Source organism: Seriola dumerili, unplaced genomic scaffold (genome assembly GCF_002260705.1).
Source record: "Seriola dumerili isolate Sdu_G_001 unplaced genomic scaffold, Sdu_1.0 BDQW01000191.1, whole genome shotgun sequence".
Taxonomy (NCBI): Eukaryota; Metazoa; Chordata; class Actinopteri; order Carangiformes; family Carangidae; genus Seriola; species Seriola dumerili.
The window spans coordinates 2,600,236-2,624,932 of NW_019174446.1; the positions used below are offsets into that span (position 1 = coordinate 2,600,236).

At 40.9% G+C, this 24,697-nt stretch overlaps 1 protein-coding gene across 2 annotated transcripts; it reads left to right on the plus strand.

The window, feature by feature from the left end:
* The first annotated feature begins 226 nt into the window (after window positions 1-226).
* Window positions 227-24,693, plus strand: LOC111227787. 2 transcript variants are annotated; one of them, XM_022753497.1, is made up of 12 exons: window positions 227-362; window positions 1,391-1,553; window positions 1,748-1,819; window positions 1,921-1,997; window positions 2,618-2,718; window positions 4,295-4,411; window positions 6,402-6,476; window positions 19,638-19,776; window positions 22,355-22,437; window positions 22,566-22,662; window positions 22,773-22,954; window positions 23,048-24,693. In XM_022753497.1, exons 1-11 carry the CDS (start codon window positions 303-305, stop codon window positions 22,938-22,940), a joined length of 1,152 nt encoding a protein of 383 aa, XP_022609218.1. In that variant the 5' UTR covers window positions 227-302; the 3' UTR covers window positions 22,941-22,954; window positions 23,048-24,693. The 2 variants fall into 2 exon arrangements, with proteins under 2 accessions (XP_022609218.1, XP_022609217.1); XM_022753496.1 differs by having other exon boundaries at window positions 22,773-24,692.
* Window positions 24,694-24,697: the final 4 nt, after the last annotated feature.

Consider the following 24,697-nt stretch of genomic DNA (forward strand, 5'->3'; position numbering starts at 1 on the left):
GGCATTATAACGTAACATAATGTGTTTTGCAAGTGACATTTCAGACTTCAGTGGCAAACACTAATTGAACAATGAGTTATGAAATTAAGTGCGACCGTGGATTTTTACTTTATTTTATTTTATTTATGATAAATAATTACGATGAAAAGACAAATGAGAAAGTACACACACCTCGTACGCGTATGGTTAGGTTTGTCTCCTGTCGGCTTCTGTACCTCCACCAGGAAGTTGCTACTATTCAATTCATTCTGTGCAGTTAATGCATGTAGTATTACAGCACTTGATAATTACTTTATTTCAAAATGCGTCGGAGAACGGAAGCTCAAGCATCAAGCAATGAACCTGTTAATGCTGATAAAAAGGTAATGCAACGATTACGCTTTCCAGCTGCTAATAACTAGCCTACATGTGACAGCTCTGTTAGCTAGCTTCAGCTGACTGACTTCAAAAGCTAACCTGTTAAACTGTCTTTGTTCAAATCACCAATGTATGTCTGCTGCTGACGTGTTCCTGCTCTCATACTGATCTTACAACACTGACGTTGTGTGAAGCAGTAAACAGTGTCAGCCAGCGTCTCTCAATTTTGTACAGAGAGAAGAGGAGCCAAATTTCCTTTAAGAAGAGCAAGTTTAATTACTTGTTACTTATTCACAGCTTATCCACTTTAAGCCTTATCGTATTTCACTACTCTAACAAATCATTAGCTTCAGTTCTTTAATTCAGCATACATCCAGGACAATAACATAACAACACTTCTCATAATAATAGCATCATTTGTTGTTTCCTATCTGAGAGGGTCATATCTTCTACTGCAATACACGATGGTTAACCCTGATGATTAACTTTTGGGGGTTTTGATAATAATCGAGTATTATTGTAGGGCATGGAATTACAAATGAAAACTATAAAACGATAACACAAATGTTTGATAAAGGTATACATGGATCAGTACTGTGCAAAAGTTTTAGGCACTAAAAGCAAAGTGAGGTTGCTTTCCAAACCAGTAGCAGAATAGTTTTTATTTATCATTTAACCTCATGCAAAGTGCAGTAAGCATAAAAAACCTAAGTCAATTCAATATGTGGTGTTGTTACCCTTTGCCTTTAAAACATCACTAATTCTAGGTACACTAGGTACACTTCTGTATGACTCTGGCTGTGTGTCTGGGGTGGTTGTTATGCTGCAGAATGATTTTGGGACTGATCAGACGCCTTGTTGATGGTATTGCAAGTCGAATAGGAATCTCAAAGGAATCTTAAGTCCTTAAAACGCTTGCACAGTGTATGTGAAATGTAGACAATATACTACAGTAGCACATATTTTCAACTCTAGGATGCTGAAATGAGGTTAATGTGTGAATTAACATCCCTTTTTTTTCTACTTAAACCAGGATCCAGATCAGAGACTTCACAGCCAGGCTGGAGCTAAAGGCAGAGTGTCTTATGGTTCTGTGCTCATAAACATTGGGAAGTGTTTACTTTTAATCATCATCATCCCTCCATTCCTCAACTATGCATCGCTTCAGAGAGAAGGACAGATGCTGTTGCCCAAAGGTTCTCTTTTCTAAGTCTAACAAAGTCATTGTTTCTTTAAGTTTAGGTTTCAGGTTTTCATATATTTACTCAGTATGTTAATTAAACACCCCCTCTGCTTGGAGTTTGTCAGCAGGTTTGTGAAGCTCTTCAAGCCAAATGAGAAAAATATTCAGTGAAGTCTTTGTCTCTTTTCTTTTCCCTCTTATATTCAGATGGCCAGGTTGTTGATGTTAGTTTGGGTCAAAAGATGCATCTTTTGTGTAAAGGAAAAGGAAAACCAGTTGGTAAGAAAACATTTTCTTTGAATCTGCCATGAACAGTTTTCATGTGGCTTGTTTGTGTCTTTTCCACTGAGCTCAGCCTAACCAGTTGTTTTCTTGTTTAGTTGTACTGGATGCACCGACTGGAATGTCCTCAGATATTTGGTTTCATGTCCAAGAAAGTGTGGCCACACTAACAAAGGTGGGGAAATGATGCAATTACTGTGGATTGTGTTGAATGTCTGTATTTACCAAAATATTTAGCTTTTTTGGTCTTCTGTTGAAATAAATTTGCTCAACAGAACTGAAATAAATATCTCAGATGAATCACATTCCTAAGACACACTGAGAGTGAGTTGCTGCTATTGGTTTGCCTTTGAAAATAAAATCCTCTACGGGAAACTTTCTGGTGGAATCCACTACTAATAATGCAGCCATTGTATTTGTTGTCAGGGCCATGTAAGGACAGACCTTGCCGTGGCTTTGCCACATCGTCTCTGCTCAACAAGGACTCAGCACAGCAGAAAGTCGGGGCTGACAGCCTGCCCCATGTTGTTTGTCTGAAATATGACCCAAATGAGGTCACTGGCTTGTTGGGGAAAGACCTAGATCTATCTGAACGACTGCATCACAACAGCAGTTACGAAAACAAACTTGCTCTGTCTACACCTGCATATGTATCTTTTTCAGTGTTATGCAACCATCATGTATTTAATATGCCTGTGCAGGATAGGGAGGGGCAGGGTCCGTGTGCATGTAGAACACAGTGTTATTTAAAAAACCTTCTAGACCTTTGCTGTCCCTGTTTGTCACACTGCTCAGGTTTGCACCTATGACAGAATGGGACTGGGCTTCAGCAAGCGGCTGATGCAGAATGAAACCACAGGAACTGAGAGAGTTTGGGGGATGTCAACAACTGGACGGTGAGAACACTACTGTAATTGGCAGTCTTCCTGAGTCCTTGGGACAAATGAAATGTAGGATAACACTTTCTTCAGTCACGATACACAAAGTCTACATTGTAAACATAATGCCAGCGTCGGTTTAACATCAGCTCTTTCATTGCCGTGAACTGGTTTTTAAATGAGTGAGTGGCCTCTTTATTTGTTCTTGCTGAATTTGTAAAATCAGTTAGTGGAAATTTTAAACGAGATAAGGACCAAATGTACAGGACTGTGGAGTGCGGTGCAGGTGAATAGTCAGGATCTGATAAGTGCTGTTTGTGGGAGCATTCTTCATGTGGAACAGGCCTGCACTAATGGCACATCCTCTGTTTCTATGGTGACCCACTGTACGGCTTGTGTCAGTTCCAGGACACTGTAGCTTAAGGCTATAGGAGGGAAAACGGTCAGAGACTGTGCCAGGGTTGTGTGTAGGAGGAGAAGCAGCAAATCACATCCCTCAGGCCAAGGATGGTGTCTCCTGCGTGCTTGCATGTGTGTCCATTGTCGAGTCAACAATGTCAGAAAATAGTTAAAAATGCCCCATCAGAATCCAAAAAGATGTCTTCATGTAGCTTGTTTTCTCTGACCAACAGTCTGTAACCCAAAGATATTTAGTTTACACAGATCTAGAATAGAGAAAAAGCTGCACATGCTCAGAAGCACATTTGAGAAGCTGGAACAACCGATTTTTCATGAATTTTTCAGCCGGCAAAGACTCGTGTACATGGACACCCTATGTATTGTCTTTCTCTGCTGAGCACACCCTTGCCCTGCCCTGCCCTGCCCCGCCCCGCCCCGCATCACACTGCTGTGGGATTGGGCTGTAATCTTCCTGCCTCTGACATGGTAACCTTAAATCTGGGGAGGGATGAGCAGGTGTGGCTCGCCGACAGTCAGCAGTCTAGTTTACCTTGGCATCTGGCCCAGAAAGCACCCATTTGAGATGCAAGCAATCAATTTCCCAGAATTCAATATCTCAAGGAGTTTGATGACTGCCTACCCTTAAGTCTCGTGAAATCTGTTCTTTTCAGCGTGGCACCACAGTTTTGATTTATTAGCACAACAAACCCAGGACGACAGATGGCTCTCGGAGAGGAGCTGCTGCATCTCATGTAATGATGAAGCTCCCTCCGATGGTATAAGTTTGCTGGTGATTGTTTGTCCTGTGGTGTCTTGCGATGGAGAGGAGCCAGCCCCCCCCCCCCCTCCCCGCAGTACTGTTTGTTTAAATAGAGAACTGAAAATATTCCTTACTGTAAGTTTGAGCAGTTGTTCACATTCTTCATTGTAATTTTAGGATAGAAAACTTCTTTTTTTTAACCTTCCTCCTTTGTTTGTAGGTCATTTTTGCAAGTCTATAATGACTCTTCAGTGGGTTCTTAATAAATCTGTTAATGAGCAGACCACAGATTAAAGAGATTAATGATGGCCTGTCATATTCATCTTTCATGTTGGGAGTCCTAATCCCACCTAGCTGAATAAATAAACCTCCTGGCCCAGTTTGCACAGTGTCCTGGTTTTTGTGCACAGACAGATGAGTGTTGTTGTCTTCCAGGATGGTGGATGATCTGCACCGACTCCTGCAGGCTGCCGGGTTAGCCCCGCCCTTCATCCTGGTGGGCTCCGAGCTGGGCGCGCTCAACGGCCGGTTCTACAGCCACATTCACGACGTGTAAGTATTGTACAACGGAAATGATTAAAGGGGAACTCAACCGATTTTACACATAAAAGTCAGTTTGCTCGTTGTGAACTGTTGTGGCCTAAGAGGAGCTTTGTCAGGTTTGAGGGAGATGACGCTGATGATGTCATCAGGGTTGTCTTGGCTTGGGTTTAGACCCATTAATTTTTAACAGAAAGTCTGTCTCAAAAACTAGAGCCATAGAATTACAGACAGGGGTATTTATCAGGCAAAGAGGGTTGAACTAAAAGATATTATTGGTTGCATTATGGGAAATGTAGGAGACTGTGTTTTTGGAGCTTGACCCATGCTAGGGACTGCAAATCTTGGTCTCACCTACTTTAATTTTGAGCAGTTCTTTTTTCATCTTTCTCTTATGAGCCCCCCCTGCCAAGCTTTATAAAAAGTTCAGTAATAACTTTCTGTAATTCCAGTTTAATAAAAAAGTGAAATGAATTCAGTGTATAATATAATTTGGAGGCAGATTTATGCAAAATTCCAACTATAAAACGTCTTATTGATAATAATTCACTCTTCAGACAACTATGATGCATTAGTTCATCCAAAAAGACTGCAATCATTTATAAGCATGCAGGAGAATATTGAAACGAGAAGCATGGCCACAAGACGAGAAGACGTGCGTGCAAGGACAGACTGGTGAGATAACACAACAACAACAACAACAACAACAACAACAACAACAACAACATAACATAGGTGACAGCCGACATACATACACACTACAGACAATCTGAGGCATGGAACAAATATTTCTAAATAAATAGTTTATGTCCATGTGTTGAGATTCAGCTTTAATGAAGAATGCACCTCATATTATATAATACCTAATACCCAGTCGGGATGATATATGTATGTATATGTTGTTTTTTTTGTTTGTTTTTTTACCATTCACTTGAATGGGGAGGTACAGTATGTCCGGGCTTTTGACTGGTACTGTTTGTGTGTTTTTTTTTTCACTTCTTCTTTTCTCTCTCTCTCTTTATCTCTCCCCCTCAATATGTCAAAATATGAGTCTATAACAATAACAAAAAGCTGGCTGTTGTTTTGTCCTATTGTATGCCATAATGCTGTTATGTTATGTCATGTTATGTTATGTTGTCATGTTATGTTATCACTTTCTGTGTCTTTGTCTTGCTTCACCAAATTAAAAAAACGAAAAAACAGACTGACTAAAAGTAAAGTTAGAAGAGGCTGGCATATATTTTTATTACTGTCGACAAGTCCCATGAGAGGATCAAAACCAACAATGTGTTATTGTCTCTCAATACTTTCTGACCTCCCTACCCTGTCCGTGGCTCTCGGCCTCAAGCTCAGTGGTTCCTGCTGAAGACAAAAATCTTTAAAAACAGCTCAAAACAGTGACTGAATAAACCTCAGTGTGTCAACCACTGCAACAATGTGACTTAATTATGTGTTTTTTATTTATATTTTTTGACAAAATTGGAGGTCTGAACACACATTGAACCAGACTCCTTACAAGGTCTGAGAAATCTTTGATAAAATCTGAAGCTGACTACATTTAAAATAGCTTTGTAGCATATGGAATGAAGTGACTCTCAAACTCACACTTAACAAAATATACTCCAGTGTCCATTCCCATCATCCCTCATAACTCAGCCGTCGCAGAGACAACACAGTGATTAATGTGACAAGTAGGCTGTACCAGGAATGAAAGATTTAGTATTTAATCAGGCGCGATGTTGCTGCCGTTAGGGGAGAGAATTAAGTAGCGGTGAGTGGATGACACCTTTCCAAATGGAAATATTGCCCCTGGATCTGATGTACGTGTGGTTAACTGTCTGTGGGGACGGAGGAGAGACAAATCTACAGGAAGACAGACGGGATGACGCCATCCATCTCCCACTCATTAAGGCCCGGGCCGAGAGGTTAAAGTGGACAAGGGGTAGTCAGTGAGTCTTACCTCATCTGAGTGTATTTGTGTGTGTCCTCTCATTGTCCTCAGGCAAGTGTCTGACCTGGTGCTGATCGATCCCATCCCAGAGGACGTGTTTGAGGACGACCAGTGGAACGAGTACTGGTGAGTGTACAGCAGGATTCAGGGGCGGAGGAAGGACAGAGGTGGGGGTAAAAAAGGAAGGGGAGGGGGGGTGGCAGAGGATGAAAGGAAAGAAGAGAGAAGATGGAAAGATGTTGAAGAAGCAAACACTAAAGAGGGATGTGAAAAACTCGACTGGAAGAGAGGAGCAAGGAAATGAGTGAGGAGGACGATAAAGAGCTCTGAAGGGCGGAGAGGAGCAGATAAACAGCCAGAGGCAGGGAAGAGGAGAAGAAATAAGGAAATGTATCAAGAACAAAAAAAAGAGGATTAGGATGAGGAGAAGGGAGGAACAGATGCGAGCATGTTTCAAACTTTTCCCTTATAGGCTTTTATGGTGAGAATAGCTGATTATCTTTGCTGGGTGGGGCTCATTAGCTTGATTAATTGGAGGCCTAAGAAACTCATTAGCTGTAGCTGATCACACTCTTAACATGAAGCAGATGAGGGGAAGGCGAGGGTTGTGGCGGTTGTCGGGACTGACTGACAGAAAGTGTTACAACACCGCTTTAATCCTCCAGGCGAGATATATGTCAAGTGATAGTCATTGTCACAGCATATATCTCATTATGCATTAATTATCATACAGAGGGGAAGGTTGTTATTAATGATAACCCAGAGAGTGGAGGAGGAATGTTGGTAGAAGTGTCAATTACATAACACTACCTCAGACTGTTTACAAGTAAAGCATGTCATGTGTCATCATTAAAAGGTATTTCCCCCGCAGAAGAGACAATAATTAAACAGTTATGTAATTGAGAAAAACCACGCTAAGCTCTTAGTTGTAGCTGACAGCCGAGCGGTGACGGCTACATCATAAACAAATCTCTGTGGTGTGTTTTCTGTTGGTGACGAAGCGGCTGAAAGAGTTTTTTCCCGCTTAAAACACAATAGATATTCCTCTTGCAAAACAGCAGTATCTGTCATTTGCTGTAAATAATTACACAAACAATTTTGGACAAAAGAATGAATAAAAAAAAAAAATTAAAAAAAAAAACAGTCAGAAAACCAAAAATGACAATTACCCTCAATAATCCAGTGCAGTAAATAAGATTATACTTTAACATCAGCAGTTATGATGGAGGTTATGTTTTCGTCTGTGTTTGTTTATTTGTCTGCAGGATTACGCACAAAATACTAAACCAATTTGCACCAAACTTAGTAAAGGGACGGGGCATGGGCCAGGGAAGAACCCATTAAATTTAAGTACAAATCCGGTTAAAGGGGCAAATCCAGGAATTATTTTAACACTTTTCCTCAATATTGTGTGCCATTCTAGTATTGTCATTGTGAACATATTAACACAGCAATATTAGCATTTAGCTCAAAGTACTGTGCTTCCTAAGTGCAGCCTCACAGACATACATTTAGGAATTAGTTTTTGATCTTATTGCATGATTTATTTGTTTAAATCTACCAAGTCCATGAATTGTAGAGTTTTAATACAGTGTGGCTTCAGAAAGTATTCAGACCCCTTCCCTTCACTTTATTATGTTGTAGATTTAATTGTAAATGATAAAATTGCCATTTGTTCTTGTTAATCTATACTCAGTAATACATAATGACGAAGTGAAAACATTATTTTGAAAGTTTTGTTAATTTATAAAAAAAAAAAAAAATTGAAATCTCTCATACCTCTGCCAAGGAGGTAATGAAGTTTTCGCCCGTATGTGTTTATTTGTCAGCCGGTTTATGTAAAAAGCACTGAACTGATTTGGACCATACTCGGTGGAGGGATGGGGCATGGGCCCGGAGAGAGTTTTGGGGCAGATCATTTACTATGAATTTTTTCCCTTCTGAAGTCTGGTGTATGTTGTTAGACATTGGCCTCGGCGGAGGTGTTCCCTCTTTGAGCGCCCTTCTAGTTGGTTTGTGTCTTTCTTTGTCAGCAGGATTACGCAAAAAGTACTGAACCAATTTGCACAGAACTCGGTGCAGGGTTGGAACCGGGGAAGAACCCATTAAATTTTGGTGTGGATCTGTGAAAGCTAGATGGACGTGTAGGATTGTTTGGCCTTGGTTGGAGGTATGCGCTCTACTGATTGCTATTCTAGTTTACTTAAGTATTCAGACTTTTATCTGTTGCACTCTAAATTATGGTCAGGTGCATCCTGATTGTTTTAATTATCCTTCCAATCTTTCAGGAACTTGATTTGAGTCAACCTGTGGTAGACTGGATTGATTGATGAATGCAACCTGAAACTAGGGCAACAGTTCACCTGATGAACTGACTTGAGTTTCCCTGATGACAAGTCTTGAGTTTCCCAGCCAAAGCCCAGACTTAGACTCCGTAGAACATCTGCGGAGAGACCTGAGGGTGGCAGTTCAGATGCTTCCCATCCAATCTCATGGAGTTAAGAGGATCTGCAGGAAGAACGGGATAAACTGCCCAAATCCTGGTGTGCATAGCCTATAGAGATTTACCTAGGAAGACTTGAAGCTGTAATTGATGCCAAAGGGGCTTCTACTGCATTAAGGGTCTGAGTACTTTTATAATGAGAGATTTTTTTCTTTCTTTTTTTTTTTTTTTTTTTTAAATAAGTTTACAGTAACATGTTTTCACTTTGTCATTAGGGGTTAATGAGTGAAAATTGATGGGCAATCTCCATTTAAAAACACCATTACGTGAAGCGGTCTGAATACTTTCTTCAGTCACTGTAATTAGTTAAAATCAAACCAACAGAATTGAAACTCTAGACGTTTCACACTCTCCAAAAGTTATTTTGAATTTGTCCCACAACAAATTACATTAGCATCATCTGCAAATGAAATAAATTTCATATCATTCATGTGCAAACTAAACTAAAATGGGCCTAACAAAGGAGTGTACAACCCCTCTAATACTATATGTTCCTGCTTTTTTCTATCGTAAGCCGCTGTCATAGTAGAGTTCAATCAAAGCCAGTGAGCTGGTTCTACTAGCTGAAAAGTATTTCATTTTGTGGTGATTTAGAATCGCCACCAAGGAGTTAATATGTTCTCTGATATAACAGGAAAATGATGTGGTAAAATCAAGTTATCTCATTTTTAGGCATGACTCCATGACTTAGTGCATCTGCAGTCCATCCACCAATTGTAGCTCGCAGCTTACATAAGCATGAGTCAAGTTAGATAAGAAATGGATCCCTGAAAATGGCCTAATTTGTACGTGACTCAAAGTGGAACAGCACCATTTATCAGGGGTATGTGTCCAATTATCCTCTGATTAATAGGCATTCATTTCACTGAGTACATGACAGTGCAGCTACAATCCAATTACTCTGTGGAGAAGCAATGGAGAAATGAAATGAACCAGAGACTTACATTTACTCCATAAAAAAACAATTTGATCATTGGTGTCTGATTTCCATGGAGGGGTAAAAATAGAAACAGGAATGGGGTGTACGGTATGAAGATATAAGAGATGCAGCACAACACCATGAATCACAGCATCCCGGCATCTTAGTGTCATTCTTTGGCATGCTTGCCTTCTTTTTGTACCGATATATATATATTTCTTTTTGTTCAGGTAGATTGCACATAGGTGTGTATTTCGCGCTGTTAGATACGGGTTTATTAGCTGTCGGAGGTCTTACAGTATTTGGTACACAAGATAAGTAATGCAGTAGGGAGCAGGGCTGCACCTGAGCAGGATTGTGAGGAGACTGTATCAGCTTTGCACTGGGACTGGAGGATTTACACATCAAAGACCTGCTCATTAACAGAGGCTCGCTCCCAAAATTAGTTCTGTTACATCCTACAAAATGATTCGCCATCATCTCCTGAGAATGACATGCTTGTGTGTGTGTGTGTGTGTGTGTGTGTGTGTGTGTGAGAGTGAGAGTCTGTGTGTGTAGGCATTTACTTGTGTGTAGTTGCTGTAAGGGGTCAACTTTCTTATTTGGGATTTTCCTCTGCAGACATGGCAGCATGTGTCTCATTTCCTTGCAGGCATAGATAATGCTGCCTGATGAAAAACCAAGCAGTGGGTCTAGCATCACAGATTAGGAGAAGCCCCAGCGTACGTCTGGACAAATTGCATTCAGGATGAGAGCCAGTGGTTTGAGTCACTCTGCGCTGTCACTCTTTGTTTCAGCAGTACAAGCAGAGGAAGCTCTACATCACTTCAGTGCGGCCCACAATATCCTCTACATGATGGCCCTGGCCTTATGCATGGGGGCGTTGTCATATTGAAATAGGAAAGGGACTTCCCTGAACTGTTGTGGCAAAGTGTGACATCAAGGTTTCCCCTAATGGGAACTATAGCTGTGTTTCAGTGGGCTTTGTTAGTCTGTTGAAGTTGTGCTGACCTGCAGGAAGCTATGAACACGTTTCCACTCCCTCTCTGTACCAGGGGACAGTCGTGCTGAGATATGTTGTTACGGTCCCACTTGGTACCAGGGCGGACAACGGCCACCCCGGGATGGTCTCTGCCAATCAAATGAAGGGGCCCAGCATGTGTGAGTGTGTGCTGGTGACAAGAGAGGAGGCTCAACTGAATCTGTGTGGTGTTAAGTTTAGTTTTATTTCTACAGGCCTGCTAGTACATTAAGGTATTGGCCTGTTTACTGATCACAGTCAGGCAGATTGGAGCTGATGCAGAGGCAAACTGGACATGTACTGCTGCTGCTTCACATTAAAAGTTTCTAAGGGCAGGGGCATTCTGGTAGCATAGGGGGCAAGACATCAACCATGAACTGTCATTCACACCTTGCCAGGGACCTTTGTTGCATGTCTTTCCCCACCTCACTGTCCGCACATTTCCTGTTTTTTTTCCCTATTGTCACTTAAGTAAAAAAGGAGTTAAAATTCCCCAAATTTCTCTGTGAACCAGCTGGAGGCTTTTATTGTGGAGCAGCTGTAAGAATTGCGATTGTCTGTTGACATTTCTGTTCTTCAAAAAAATTGTTCTACACAACAAGATGTGGACGCATTCTGTGCTATTTGACCAGCAAATCAGTTTTGCTTTACATTGCACGCTGCCCTGTGGTAAAGCATTTGCATCGTTCCAGCACTGCTTGAATGGCTGCAGTTGGTTGTGGCTCAGCTTGGTGCGAGTTTCACCACATATCCCTGTATTGAAAAACAGCATTGAGGACCAAGCCCAAACTATGAAAAACACATGTCTGCGTACTTTTGGCCACTTTGTTGTATAATGATAATCAGGTTCTCTGGATTCTCTAGACAACCACCACTGGTCAGAGACTTTTCCTAAACTAATACCATCAACGTTTCTAATAAATAGATAATTCTTTCATCTTGTATTTAAAAGAAGAAACTTAGTTGTGCATTTACACACTCATGCGTGTGTGTGTGTGTGTGTGTGTGTGTCTCCTGTCTTTCTGCAGCTGAGTTTGTGCGTGAACTAATTTACCCCATGGGGAATATATTTGCTCAGAGAGCAGAAACAGTGGGGAACGCTCTCGTCTAATGGGATGGTCCTTACTATTTAATGAATGCTGATTGATTGGCAAACTGACCGTTTTAATGTACCATTACTGTGTTTAGTGCAACTCAGTCCTCACAGGAGCACCACTTGAAAGTCTCCTCATGCCTTCCCTCTGCATCTCACTTACTACTACTTAGTTTTTTAAGTCTCAGTCATGGGTAGTTTTTTTTTACTTTGGCGATAATTTGAATACTTGGATTCTGATGCTGGGACACAAAGCCTGTAGTTAGGGTATGTCTTTAGGTATGTAGCTGAAGAATTTCAAGTGAGATTATTTTAGCTTATACTGTATGTGTGTATGCTGTGTAAAGCCACAGTGTGCTGGATGTGCCCTCTCCCAATGTGTGTGAACGCAGGATGCATTTAAGTGGCTGCTGAGGGAGCGTATGAGGTAATGAGTCTCTCAATGTGGGCCGAACATCTGCGGCTGCAGGCCTGAACAGAAGCCTGATTGAGTTATGAGTCCCAAAATGAAAATGACACTTTCTGTCCCATTCATCATCCTCCCTGTCATTAACATGCTCAACAAGACCTGCACACAGACACACACATGACACGCACTGTATGTATGCAGAGCACACACGCTCAAGTTACCCACACAGCTTGCTGCAGTGTGTAGCAGATAGACGTGTTTTGCGGCTCACCTGGAACCTGCTCTGTATGACAGGCAGCGTATGACTGTCACTTTGACTGACGACCATTCACAGTCACACAACTGCTGCATGCGGCTTGATTTATATGCCAGACGGGGTTTAATATCAGAGACAAGAATAGTGTTTCTATCCTTCCTCACAGCACTTTGTTAGTGGAGAGATTTACAGACATAACAGATTCTCCTCTCCTCTCCTCTTGTCTCCTCTCCTCTCCTCTCTTCTTCTCTCCTCTTTCTATTTCTAAAACATTTAAACATTTCAATTTTCAGCTGTTTTAGTCATTAATTTAATACTTTAAGTGGTGTTACGTAATCTCCAAGCATTTGCTTGCTCTCTCCGTCTCCTCTGCCTTCATTGGTAAACAGTAGCAGTCAGTGATGACATATCCAGTCTCCCCCTCAGAGCCCATTCGCTTTCACTGTGAGCTGCGTTCAATAACCCACTGGAGCAAAGCCCTGCTCTAAACCCCTCCAGGAATCCTTGGCTGAGATTGGCAGCAATCACCCAGCCATGGGCCGATGGAGTGAGGGAGATGGAAGATTGGAGAAATAAAAGAGAGAGAAAGTTAGGACAGCGGGAAATAAAATGAAGCAGTAGGAGAAGATGCAGAGACTGTTGATGGAGATTACGTGATATGTGTCAATTTTTGCACATGTGAATCAAATTTGAATTGAAAATATATTACATTATATTTTGTGCAATTATAATCCATCTTCAGTGATTGAAAAAAACATCACTTAGACCATAAAACACAGAGTCCACATACTGTACATACAGTGTAGTATCTGACTGCTGTATCTGACAGGCTCCAACAGGGTGATTCGTTATGCTTCATACTGTGGTTCTGTAATGGCTCCCAGTGTGTCAGCCTTGACCCTCAGTCCTCCCCTGACTCAGCTGCCTCCCTCCCCCCTTCCCTAGATTCTCCCCCCTGCATCTAGAGACTCCCAGACGATTCAGGAATGCCAATTAATTGTAATTAGAACCACTGTAAGCGTAACTATTGCTGTTATGCTCCACTAATGAAGAAGGGCTGCCACGGCCCCTGTGTATTTACCCCAGTGTAATCTATAGTATTGATGCAGAGAGGAAGTCTTCGTGGCGGCAGGGGATGCTGCTCTCAGCCTGACATGGGCTGTGGTACAAGAGTGACACCTTGTGTTCATACTGGGTGCTGCACCTTTGAATTGCAGTTTCCCCATATTGGGACAGTTTGTTTTTTTCCTGTTTAAATTTATTCTGTAAATAGTCAAAAATGTTATGTTTGCAAGGATCCAAAGTGAGAACTAAACATACAATATTACTGATCTTCACTCGCCCAGCTCAAGACCAATGTTTCCATCTCAGATTTGTTCAGTGCTTCAAATAATAAGTGACAGTGAAGAAGAATGGCAGTTAAGTCCAGTTAGGCTGGTAAAGATATAAAGCACAATCAGGGTTGTTTAAATCAGATAATAATCAAATGATAACCGGGAGTGCGATGACAATGCGATACCAATGAACAGCCGTGGTTCATTCTTTTCATATTCTAAGCCAATATCTGTTTATAAAGATGGACAACAAGTCTCCACTTCCTCCCACTGTACAAAAATGAAGCCAAAATATCCTGGATACAGGCGCTGCCATCTTATCCTGGTGACGTCATCCAGAGCTACAGTCTGCCCAGTAGTGAATCGGACGGTGGAGCCACAGTATCACAGCTGTTATGACGTCACACTCACGTTATATAGTATCACATAAGCAATTAAAAAACAAACTTATCAGACATCAGCGTGATTAGAAGTACCTAAAATGATTTGTGTAGTGCACTTTGATTTGTTAGTTCGGCACATCCGCTAACACGGAGGGGGGGTGGCACTTATGAATTATGCTGCAGCAGCCACCAGGGACAGATCCAGGTGTCATGGCTTCTCTTGGCTTCTCTCTCTAATATCATGTTTTCCGTCTTTATATACAGTCATTTGTGCTAAGCCTCCAAAAACCATTTCACAGCCTCTTATTGACATAAAACACTATGAAAGTTTAATGATCCCTCGCGGAGGGAACTACAAAACTGGAAAAAGTACAATATAAAAATCAAACATTTAAACAGACTATCAATAATGAAGGTGTATACACAATAATAGTTGTCCATTTGAATGCACAGTTTAAGGATGATTCATTTTACTTGTTTGAATTTTCTTTTTCTCTTGTAAGACGTTTCATTTTTGTGCTTGAAATGAGCAAAATGTGATGCCATACACTACGTTAGTGTATAACTGTACTATTAATTGTTTTGGCTGAAACGTAAGAGTTAGTTTTATCTTGTTTGTAACAGTGTGTTTTACTGTCATAGATAAAGCCTACATAAAAACTCTATGGAATACTGAAAACTAGAGCAGTTGTTTAAATTTGTGTATTTAACCTTTTTAAAATGTTTTTCAGTATAAAAAATACTGTATATTAGCTGTGGGTGGGGCTTTCCTGTCATCATATGTGAATGTGATGGATGAAAATCTATATTAGCGTCACTGTTTCCATCGCTGTCTGTCCCACAGCTGCACGGGGTAATGATGATGAGGTGTTGCCTTTTAATGAAATATATCAAAAAGCTCCTGGTTTGCTAAGCACAGTAGCAAGGCAGAACCTACACTCATGTTCTTAGAGGTTCAAGTTCTAGGAACGCCCAGGTTCTGTTAAGTAGTGTAGTGGAAAAGGCCTAATAGTGACTGTGCGCCAAATCGTGTTAGAAGTATCTTCACCTTCTGTGTGAATAGCAGTTCATGCTGACAGGAAGTCTTAAGTGTAGTTTAGTTTAGTGGACATTATGAAGAGTTCTAAAGACTTGTCTCCATTGTAGTCCGTCACTGCAGGTGAAAAGGCAACATCATACTGGTAGCAAATCAACACAATAAATACCTATGTATTATCATCAACTACTCCAAGCATGTTACTCCACACAGTAACTCTGTTAAAGCGCAGTGTTGACTGGTCAGTTGCTCAGATTGGACATCATGGTCATTTTAAAATCATTTTGTCCTGATTGTCTCATCCTTTAAAAACAGAAACAGAAACCTCCCCACCGCATAAACAAGAGCAACAGTGACCGGAGCGAACACTGCAGAAGATGCACACGTTAATTTGATAGGATGTGACGACAGATAGCAAACATGACCACATTAACACACAGTCAGCATTAGTCCAGAAAAATAACAACATATGCTCACTTGTGACCGGTCTTACTGTTGTCATGTCAGGCTTGGAGCTGCAGTTACATAGAATAAAAGTAAACACTTAAAAGTTTATTTTTTTAAAATGCAGTTTATTCATTACATTTGTCTTTTCTTTTATTGCACAATAAAACAAACCACCAGCTCACAGGGAGAGTGCACATGCGCATGTCAGTCTGTACGATGACTGAAATGTGCGCAAGTAGGTTGCGGGTCCATGGAACCAGGACCAAGTGAGATTGAGGAAGGCCCAAGATGAAGGGCAGAAAACTGAAATCCTGGCAGATCAAAGCACAATAATATAATACATCACCTTGCTAATATGTTTAATAAAGAGTCCCAAGAGTGTGTTTTACTATAGTTTGTTATGATTATAATTTTGTTGAATAACCATTTAGTTAGACTTTTAGCTGTGATGAATCCTGATGTCCTGCCTGCATGAGAGTCAGAGGCCTCATCATGCACCTGTCCACGTCCATATGCCCCCATTTTTGTAATAGTCTGAAAGTCTTTGCAGTTTAAAAAAAAAAGGAAAAAAAAAAAAGAATGTTCCTTTGGCGTAATAGTTAGTTGAGCCTCGTGTAATAGTCCATGTTTAAATGTTCTCTGCTCATTGTAATAGTTGGCAGAAGCTCGTGTAATAGTTCGTGTTTTGTGTGTGAGCAGGCTCTCAGGTAACAGAGGCCCTGCATATGAAATGAGATGGTAATGAGGAGGAGGAGGGGAGCCTTATCACTACAGGGCCAAATTCCGACAGTGAATTGCGCAGTTGTAACAAAAGTAACAGAGCGTCCATTCAGCCTGCACTAATCCAGATGGGAAAGTCAAACAGCAGAAAGTCCACGGCACAAACTCATTTCATCACTTTATTAATTTAGATATTGCCTCCTCGCTCCTGTGGGGAGAAAAAAAAAAAGAGCCCCTCTGAAATGACCAACATCGGTGAGGCGTTTTGCTCTACATGGTTCCCCCACTTCGTCTCCTCCCGTTATCTGTTTAATTCATCCCGCCAATCTTGGCTGTCTTTACCCACTAAATTTCCCTTTGACACGCATGCCTTGCTTCGCATAATCCTCACTCCGGGGCAGAATTAAAAATGGAAAAAAGAGGAGGGAATAGGACAGGTGGCTGGAGAATCCTTGAAATAATGTTCAATGCCAGACCCAGGAATGATTTGACCAGATTCAAACTTGGGGGGGGTGGCGGGTGGCTGATACGGAGAGTTTTTTTTTCCCTTTATTTTTGGAATCAAGGGGTAAGGAAAGGGTGACAGGTGGAAAATGTGCAGAGACTGAGAAGTCCCTCAAGAGCCAGGTCAAAGAGTCAGTTCTAAATTGTGGTGCCAGAATGACTTCAGGGGAAAACTGTGGCAAGGAAGATGAAAATGTCAAAATGTCACTCTCTGGAGGTCTGATTTGAAAAGTTTCCTCTGTCTGCTGAAGACTGAAAATTAGAGCAGTCGGCTTGTTTCTTTCCCCACCTCTGCCTATATCCATTATTGACCTGTAGGGACTGTTTCTTGTACCGTGAATATGGCAGATAAGTTATCTTACACAGCCGTTTGTTGCAGCCGAACAACCACTCTCTGCTGTTTCTATCAGCTTTATCTGACCAATCAGTGCTGCCATGCTTTACGGGAGCAGCGCTTGATATTTCTTAAGCTACAGTTCTTTGGGCGGCGACACACGATGACAACAACAACAATGGGTGAAATGGGTTATTTTACACATGAAAAGTGCATGTTTATGATGTAGCTTTGATACGAGCAATACAATGGCAGTGAAGCGGCGCTGTTGAAGCCTACCTGTTGTAAAAGACAGTTTATACTGGCAAATGCTGCTGGTTTGGATTATAGCACTGCTCAGCTCGTGTACAGTATTAGTCCGTTTTACTGCTTAAACAGAAGCTAAATGGCCTGAGTTAAATGCTAACATAAGCATGGAAAAATGGAAAGGAGCAATGGAAACATGCTGATGTTGAGCAAGTAATGTTCACCACGTTCACTATGTGGGCTAAGCATATTGTGCTATGTTGTGCCAACAACTTTTAAATACTAAGTACAGCTGAGGCTGATGGGAATGCTGTTGGTTTTGCAGGTATTTGGTCATAAACCCAGGTACTGGACAAATTAAAATAGTAGATGAAATCACCAAATTTAACTAAATGGACATTTCAATGGAAAGCACAAATGTCAAACTGATGGTGGTGCTATAAGTAAAGTGAAGGGATCACTAGGGTCAGTAGGATTTATCCCCTGGGCAACAGAGGAGGTACAGTATATTGAGGTATTTTGTACCAGAGCAGTGGATGAAACAACAGGCTGACATTGACGTCAGTGGAGCCCTACCATGATTTTAAAAGAATGCCAAACAGGCTTCTTAAATGTGAGAATTCCCCTGTTTTCGTTTTTAATATAATTATAAATGGATTATTCAGGGGTTTTGTACTGTTGGACTGTGGAATTATGGGTCTTTTTCATTATTGTCTGTCATTTTATAGACTGTTAATCAATTATTTAGTAAAATAATCAACCAAATAATCACTAGTGAAGATAAGCATTAGTTGCATCCCCATTAAGCTTACGTTAGTAGAGCTATAGCATATAAAGAGATGTTGCCTAGTTATTGATCGGGCACTGTAATTTACTGTAGTGTTGAATATAGCAGAGAGGAAGTGATGGGACACAGGGACACGGTGTTATTAGTCTGGCCCAGATCAGGAGTAAGACTAAAGCAGGGATGAGCGTCTCCTGGTGCAGAGGGGCTGATCTACAGTGTGTTGGCTGCATGTAGGGGCAGGCTTCGCGGCACGGCGATGGCGGCAGCAGGCACGCGGCACTATTGATTGGGCTCCACAGGCTGAGACCAGCCAATTCAGAGCACCAGTGAGCCGAGACCGATTGGGCCTCCTGAGTTACAAAATCCCACAGCTCCTCGTCTTTCGTCTGCCAAAAAAGAGTATTTCTCATTCCCCAGGCAAATGTTGTTGAAGAGAAAGTTTGAGATTCTGGGTTGAAAAAGACTTGAGGAAGGCAAATATCATGTATGACTCTGCTCGAATCACTATTGTAATCATAAAATCACTCTTGCTGGATTGGCACCATTCTGAACTTTAGCATGTTGTTAAGCAGCAAAAATGAAGACTAACATGATGTTTGACTGTTGGGAAACCAATGACAGCGACTCACTGGCATCGGTGTTATTTGATTCGATTGATGGGTAACAGTTGATGAAATGACTGGTGTGAGTTGACGGGGGTCGCTGGTACTGGTGAACCTACAGAAAATGATCATCCCATTCTGCGGTTTCCCTCTTTTGTCCTTTTAACATCTTCAAACTGTTTTGGATTTAAGGTCAACCACTCTTCAGCTGTGGTGTCTGTTTTCAGTCAGAAAGCTCTGATGCACTGACTGTAAGTAGTTAGTTGTTGTGCTACAGACAAACAAAGCCAGTGACTAGATGGTGAACATGAGGCATTTAGCTAAAGAGCTAAATATTCTCCTTGAGGAGCTCATTAAGACAAACAATAGAGCTAATAGGAGAGTGGATGTTGTACTTAAACTCATCAGGTTGACAGAAACTTGACTCCAAATGAATGCTTACTAATTAATGTAATCTCCATGCCAGCTGGATTTGTAAATAAAAAATTATTTGTTAGAACGGCTAACGCCATAATATGTCAGTGTTGCTTTTAGCTTGTTCTGCCACAGGGTCAAAATGTGAAGCGATGCAACTTTAAAAACAGAAGTTCAGAGGGTTAATTTAAGTAAATTTAAGTTTGTCCCCTGCTAAAGTTTTATGGGTATATATACGTGTGTGTGTCTATGTGTGTGTGTGTGTGTGTGTGTGTTCAGGTATGGTAAGCTGTTGCCGTCATTCCAGGCCAGACAGTTTTCAGCAGCTACAGGGCTGAGCCGCATGCTGATTATCCTGGGGGTGATTGAACCAACTATCAAAGGCGAAAACGTCTCAGAGGAGGTGGTCCAACGCCAGGTCAGGCTAATGCACACACACGCACACACACGCACACACACAGAGATTACAATGAAGGTTGTGAGATTGATTCTTTAAAAAAGAAAGAAAGAAAAAAGCTGCAGAAATCATTTATGTTTATGTTGTGTCGTGCTGAACGTGACACAGCAGGTGAAGAATAATTCAGAGGTGATTTAGAGATAAACGTTATCAGTAAAAGCTGCTATCATACCTCAGGTGTTTAGATTTATATAGTCTGAAGACAAGACTTTTGGCTCCGTTCCTCTGCTGAATTTCTTTAAAAAAATAATTAGAAATATGGAGGGAAAGTACATTTCAATGCACATCTCCCATTTTTCCTCTACAACCACAGGATGGTGCTAGTGCAAGAATAATCACGCCTCCTCCTCAGCAGAGATATGAGCGGATGGTGATTGCGGGAGCGTTTGTCTTCATATGGTCAGAGACTGTGTGAATTTGCCATGATATGACACCAGACATCATTTTTAAATAAATGAAAATTGAACCCATTCCTGGAGCCGACATGACGCCGCAACTGCACTGTATCTTTCGATGCCTTCTATATTGTAAAACTCAGCCTTTTGACAGGTTATACAGTTTGTGAGGGAAAGGCTGTTAATATAAGCTACAAGCTTTTTGCTGTGTATTGCAGATGAGTTTTTTTTTTTTTTCTACAGGGGAGGGTTTATATTTTTCGCTGCTCAGATCTGCTGTGAATCTTTAAAAAAAAAAAAAACAACAAAAAACAACAACATACACTTCTGCCTGTCTTAAAGGCCTGTAGTCATTTTTTTTTTACTTGCAGTGGAAAACATCCCAGGCAGAAGAGGGAGTAATGGATTCTGGTGATGAACAACAGCCAATATGTTTTGTAACATGGGGAAGTGCTCTTGATCGACTGACACCTTGTTTAAGTGTTGGAACGTTCATGTAGGGAAAAGGACAAAGAGATAATTGCAGGGAAAGTAATTTTGGAGCCATTTAAAACCATACAGTCCTACTTCGGTTCCTCTTATTTTATTTTTGTTCAGAGAAAACAACTTACGCTTTAGTGGCCCTCTGTGAACGCTCCGTGACATTTCTAACATCCATTCAGCATTAAATGTTTTTCCTGCAGCTGTCTGTGTGATGCGATGATGCCTGCTTGCGTTAGATGAATGCGAGCAGTTCGTTAAGACGCCTTGTTCTCTGCTGCCAGCCACCCACGATTTGATGGCAGTAGTGATGAGGGACCTATTTCAGCTTTTCAAGTATTACAGTTGTTGCCAAGGAGATAAGGACATCATTGTGCTTGAATTCTCCAAGGACAGAGAAAGGTTTTGTAGACAGGCTAGTGAAGGTTATAACGTACATGCATGCACGCACGCACGCACACACACACACACACACACACACACGCACGCATGCACACACACACACACACACACACACACACACACACACGCACACACATGAGCTCGCCGAACTCAATAGAGCATGCAGTCCATTTCTCAAGGGCATGTTCTGTAACCACTGCTTAATTGAACTGGAGCAGAATTGTTTGCTGCTATGTTAACGGCACCGAAGCTATTTGGTTTCATCACATGTGGGTGATAGATACAGTTAAAGGGGAAATCTGCTCAGTTTGAGAATTCACATCTATTCTGGTAGCGTGGTGAACTTTCCCCGCCCCGAGCTGCAGAATCAGAGAACCAAGACTGAGATTTCAGATGTGATATTGTGATGTGTTTCTGCCTGGAGCTTCTTCACTGAATGAGCCGGACACTGACTTCACTGCATTCAAATTGTCTTGCTGTAGCTGTAGTTCATTTTTTCCCATCTCAAATGTTAATTTTGGGATGGATTTAAGAGGTTAGAGACTTATATCTTTCTTTGCATTGGAAGATGTTAGCAGTTCTGTCTCAGGGCTGTGCAAAGTCAGGTTAGAGCTTGTACAGATCTTGGTCACAGTAATCACACCCAACTGTTAGAATAGTGTGTCTGTATGATTTTGGATGATGCTACAGGGATCTGAGGTTGCGGACAAACAAAGAGTGATCAAGAGCAAAACACATCTATGACAGCAGTTAAGCAGTGTTTTTTTGGGTGTGCATAAACTGTCAGTATGTGGTGATGGGAGCTGTGTGAAGTTAGGTAAAAGGCTGACCTGCTGTGACTGAAGAATCGATTCATTAACCTGCCTGCCAGTAGACTTACTGAGCTAATTTTGTATTAGAAATACTCAAATAGCTCTCAGATCTCTCAAATAACAGTGTTTTGAATTACTCTCTACATGTGGTTGACAGTATATATTTAGGACTAAGTTGCCTTGTAGTGTGAGCTACTTCAAGTCTCTGCTATTTAAAAATTATACAGAGAAATGGTCAGAAGAAACACTTAATAAACCGTGTACATACAAGACGTTTGACATAACTCACCATCAGCACATTTACGCGTCTTCAGCACCGTGTATTGGCCTGCTTTCTTTTTGTTTTGTCTCGCCTTGTGTCTTGTAAGCCTTCGGGTGTGTGACACACACAGTAAAAACAAATTCATTCATTCATTTTAGATTCATTTTCTGCATCTCTGTCCCTTACAGAAATACCTGCTCAGTAACCCTGCCCACCAAAGCAGTGCGGTGGATGAGCATTACTTTCTGAATGAAAGTGCAGCTCAAGTAAGGTATGAAAAACATACATAGAAAGCCTTTTTTCATGGTTATTTATGAACAGTTTTGCTGTTTTCATGTCAGAATGAACATTGAAATATTACACACAATGCATATTTACATTTTTTTGTTGTTTTTAAAGGGACATCACAAAGTTTAAGCCCCTCTCCAGCAGGGTGTCAGTGAGTGTGATCACTGGAGATTCCTTTGACGAGCAGATACCACCACACCTGAACCAGGTGAGAGTGTTTCCTCTAGCTGTGCGACTCAAAGTCCTGTACAGTGACTAAACAATACTGTAATAACTGTTGTGGAAAGCCCATAGTAAATCATCTTTTCCCCACACCAGATGGTAGCGAAGCTTCAAAAGAAGTTCCTGGAGGAATCCTACCCATCAGCCAATCACATTCACATAAAAGGAGCAGACCGGCGAATGATCTACAAGAAGCCATCTGCCATCAGCCAGCACCTGAGGAGGCTAGTCAACCAGCGACAAGCCAAACAGCAGAGCGAGTGACCCATGGCCAAAATGTAACCGTACCCCAGACCTGGACAGAATAACAGTTGAATATGTTTTAAATATTCAATAAAATATTCAAGTTATCTTTTTACCTTTCCCTGCAGCGATCTGCAGAGATTGTCTACATGGCTGCTAAGGTTCATCAAGGAGTCAATTTGAGAGCAGGTTTTTGCGCAGCTCCGCTTCATTGGAAGCTTTTTAATTGAAGGTAACTGGAGGGTATTCAGTGTGATGAAATATTTGCTGTCTTCGATTCAGAAAATCTTATCTTTCAAGTTGTTATTTCAGTCTCTTTACCTGATTGGCCAGTGCCAAAAATTAATACATTACTGCTTATCACTGTAAAAGGCCACACATGTCACTGCTCAACCTGATACTTTTTTTTTTTTTTTTTTTATCTCATCCATTTCTGTCTTAATATTCTGCCATGTTATAGCCGCAGGCAAAGGTACACTGAGTTCCTGTGTGTCTGCTGCATCAGCTACAGTCATTTGTTACTTGCATATAATTGAGTTACATCACAATCAGACGTAGAGCTCTATTTTTGGATTTATGTTGATCTGATTAATTTTCTACATTGCAGATGGATGAGTCTGGCTGACAAACCTAATTTTGCGTTTTTGTAAATAAATCTTTATTTACCTTTGTGTCTACTTTTAACTGTGGCAAACACGAGCTGTTTATTTATGGATATATGCAGCACTGTGAAAGAAAGACCAGACAGCATTGGTTTATCCTGAGGATTTAAGTTTAATTATGACACCACATCAAAATAAAAATTTCCAACAGATCTGGAATTTAATTCCATCCATATACATGCATAGCAACAACGTTTTAAGAAACATTTTCTCCCATAATCAGGACATTGGAATGATCATTTTACATCAGTATCCCCACTGACCTCCCACCCATCTTGTTCATCAGCAATAAACTTAATTCTTGTACAACTTCTTTTTTTCCCTATGGGGTTACAAATAATTATATGCACAGTCCCCATTTCATAATACTGCTTTCAGTAATGTTCCCCCATTTACAAAGTATTGCATTGAGAGCAAATTGCAAAAAGGGAGACCAAAGTATCATAACAGAAATACGAGTACTATACAAGAATGCCGCCATCCTCATGAAAACATCCACATCTGAGTTGAAGAAAAGAGACAGGGACAAACAGCCACATATGTATGCAAAGCCATGTGTATATGCCAAAATGTGAGATGCAGGGTTGTGCCTGGTTATCACACCCAAATGGTGATTTTTTAAGGCTAACAAGTCATTAGTAGCAATCTGCAAGTGACATTTTGGGCATATACAGAAACTGGTACAGCAAATAAGAATACACAAGTGCCTCAGTAGCTATTTTTGTGTCTAAAATGCATCTCATTTTTGTATTGTCTATTGTTTCATTGAGCCTACATTACAGTGTAAACAATATGTGTGCTACACAAGAATGACTATACAATAACATTACAAACAACTCTGATATAAATTTCATTTTGAATTTAAATTAAGATCACTACTCCTATTAATACTGATTGTAAAATAAATTAATGTGAAAGTGGCACCAATATTATTCTTGATTCATTTTTCTTTTTCTTTTTCTTTTTTAACCAATGGTTTTGCATTTTTAAGTGTTAAAACGATGAAAGAAGAAGCTTCTCTTGATTGTCCACAAGCAGCGTTTAGCACTGCGTGATGCACTATTCCAGACACAACAGTGTACCAAAACAAAGGAGAAAAAAGGGTTAAAAGTTGGG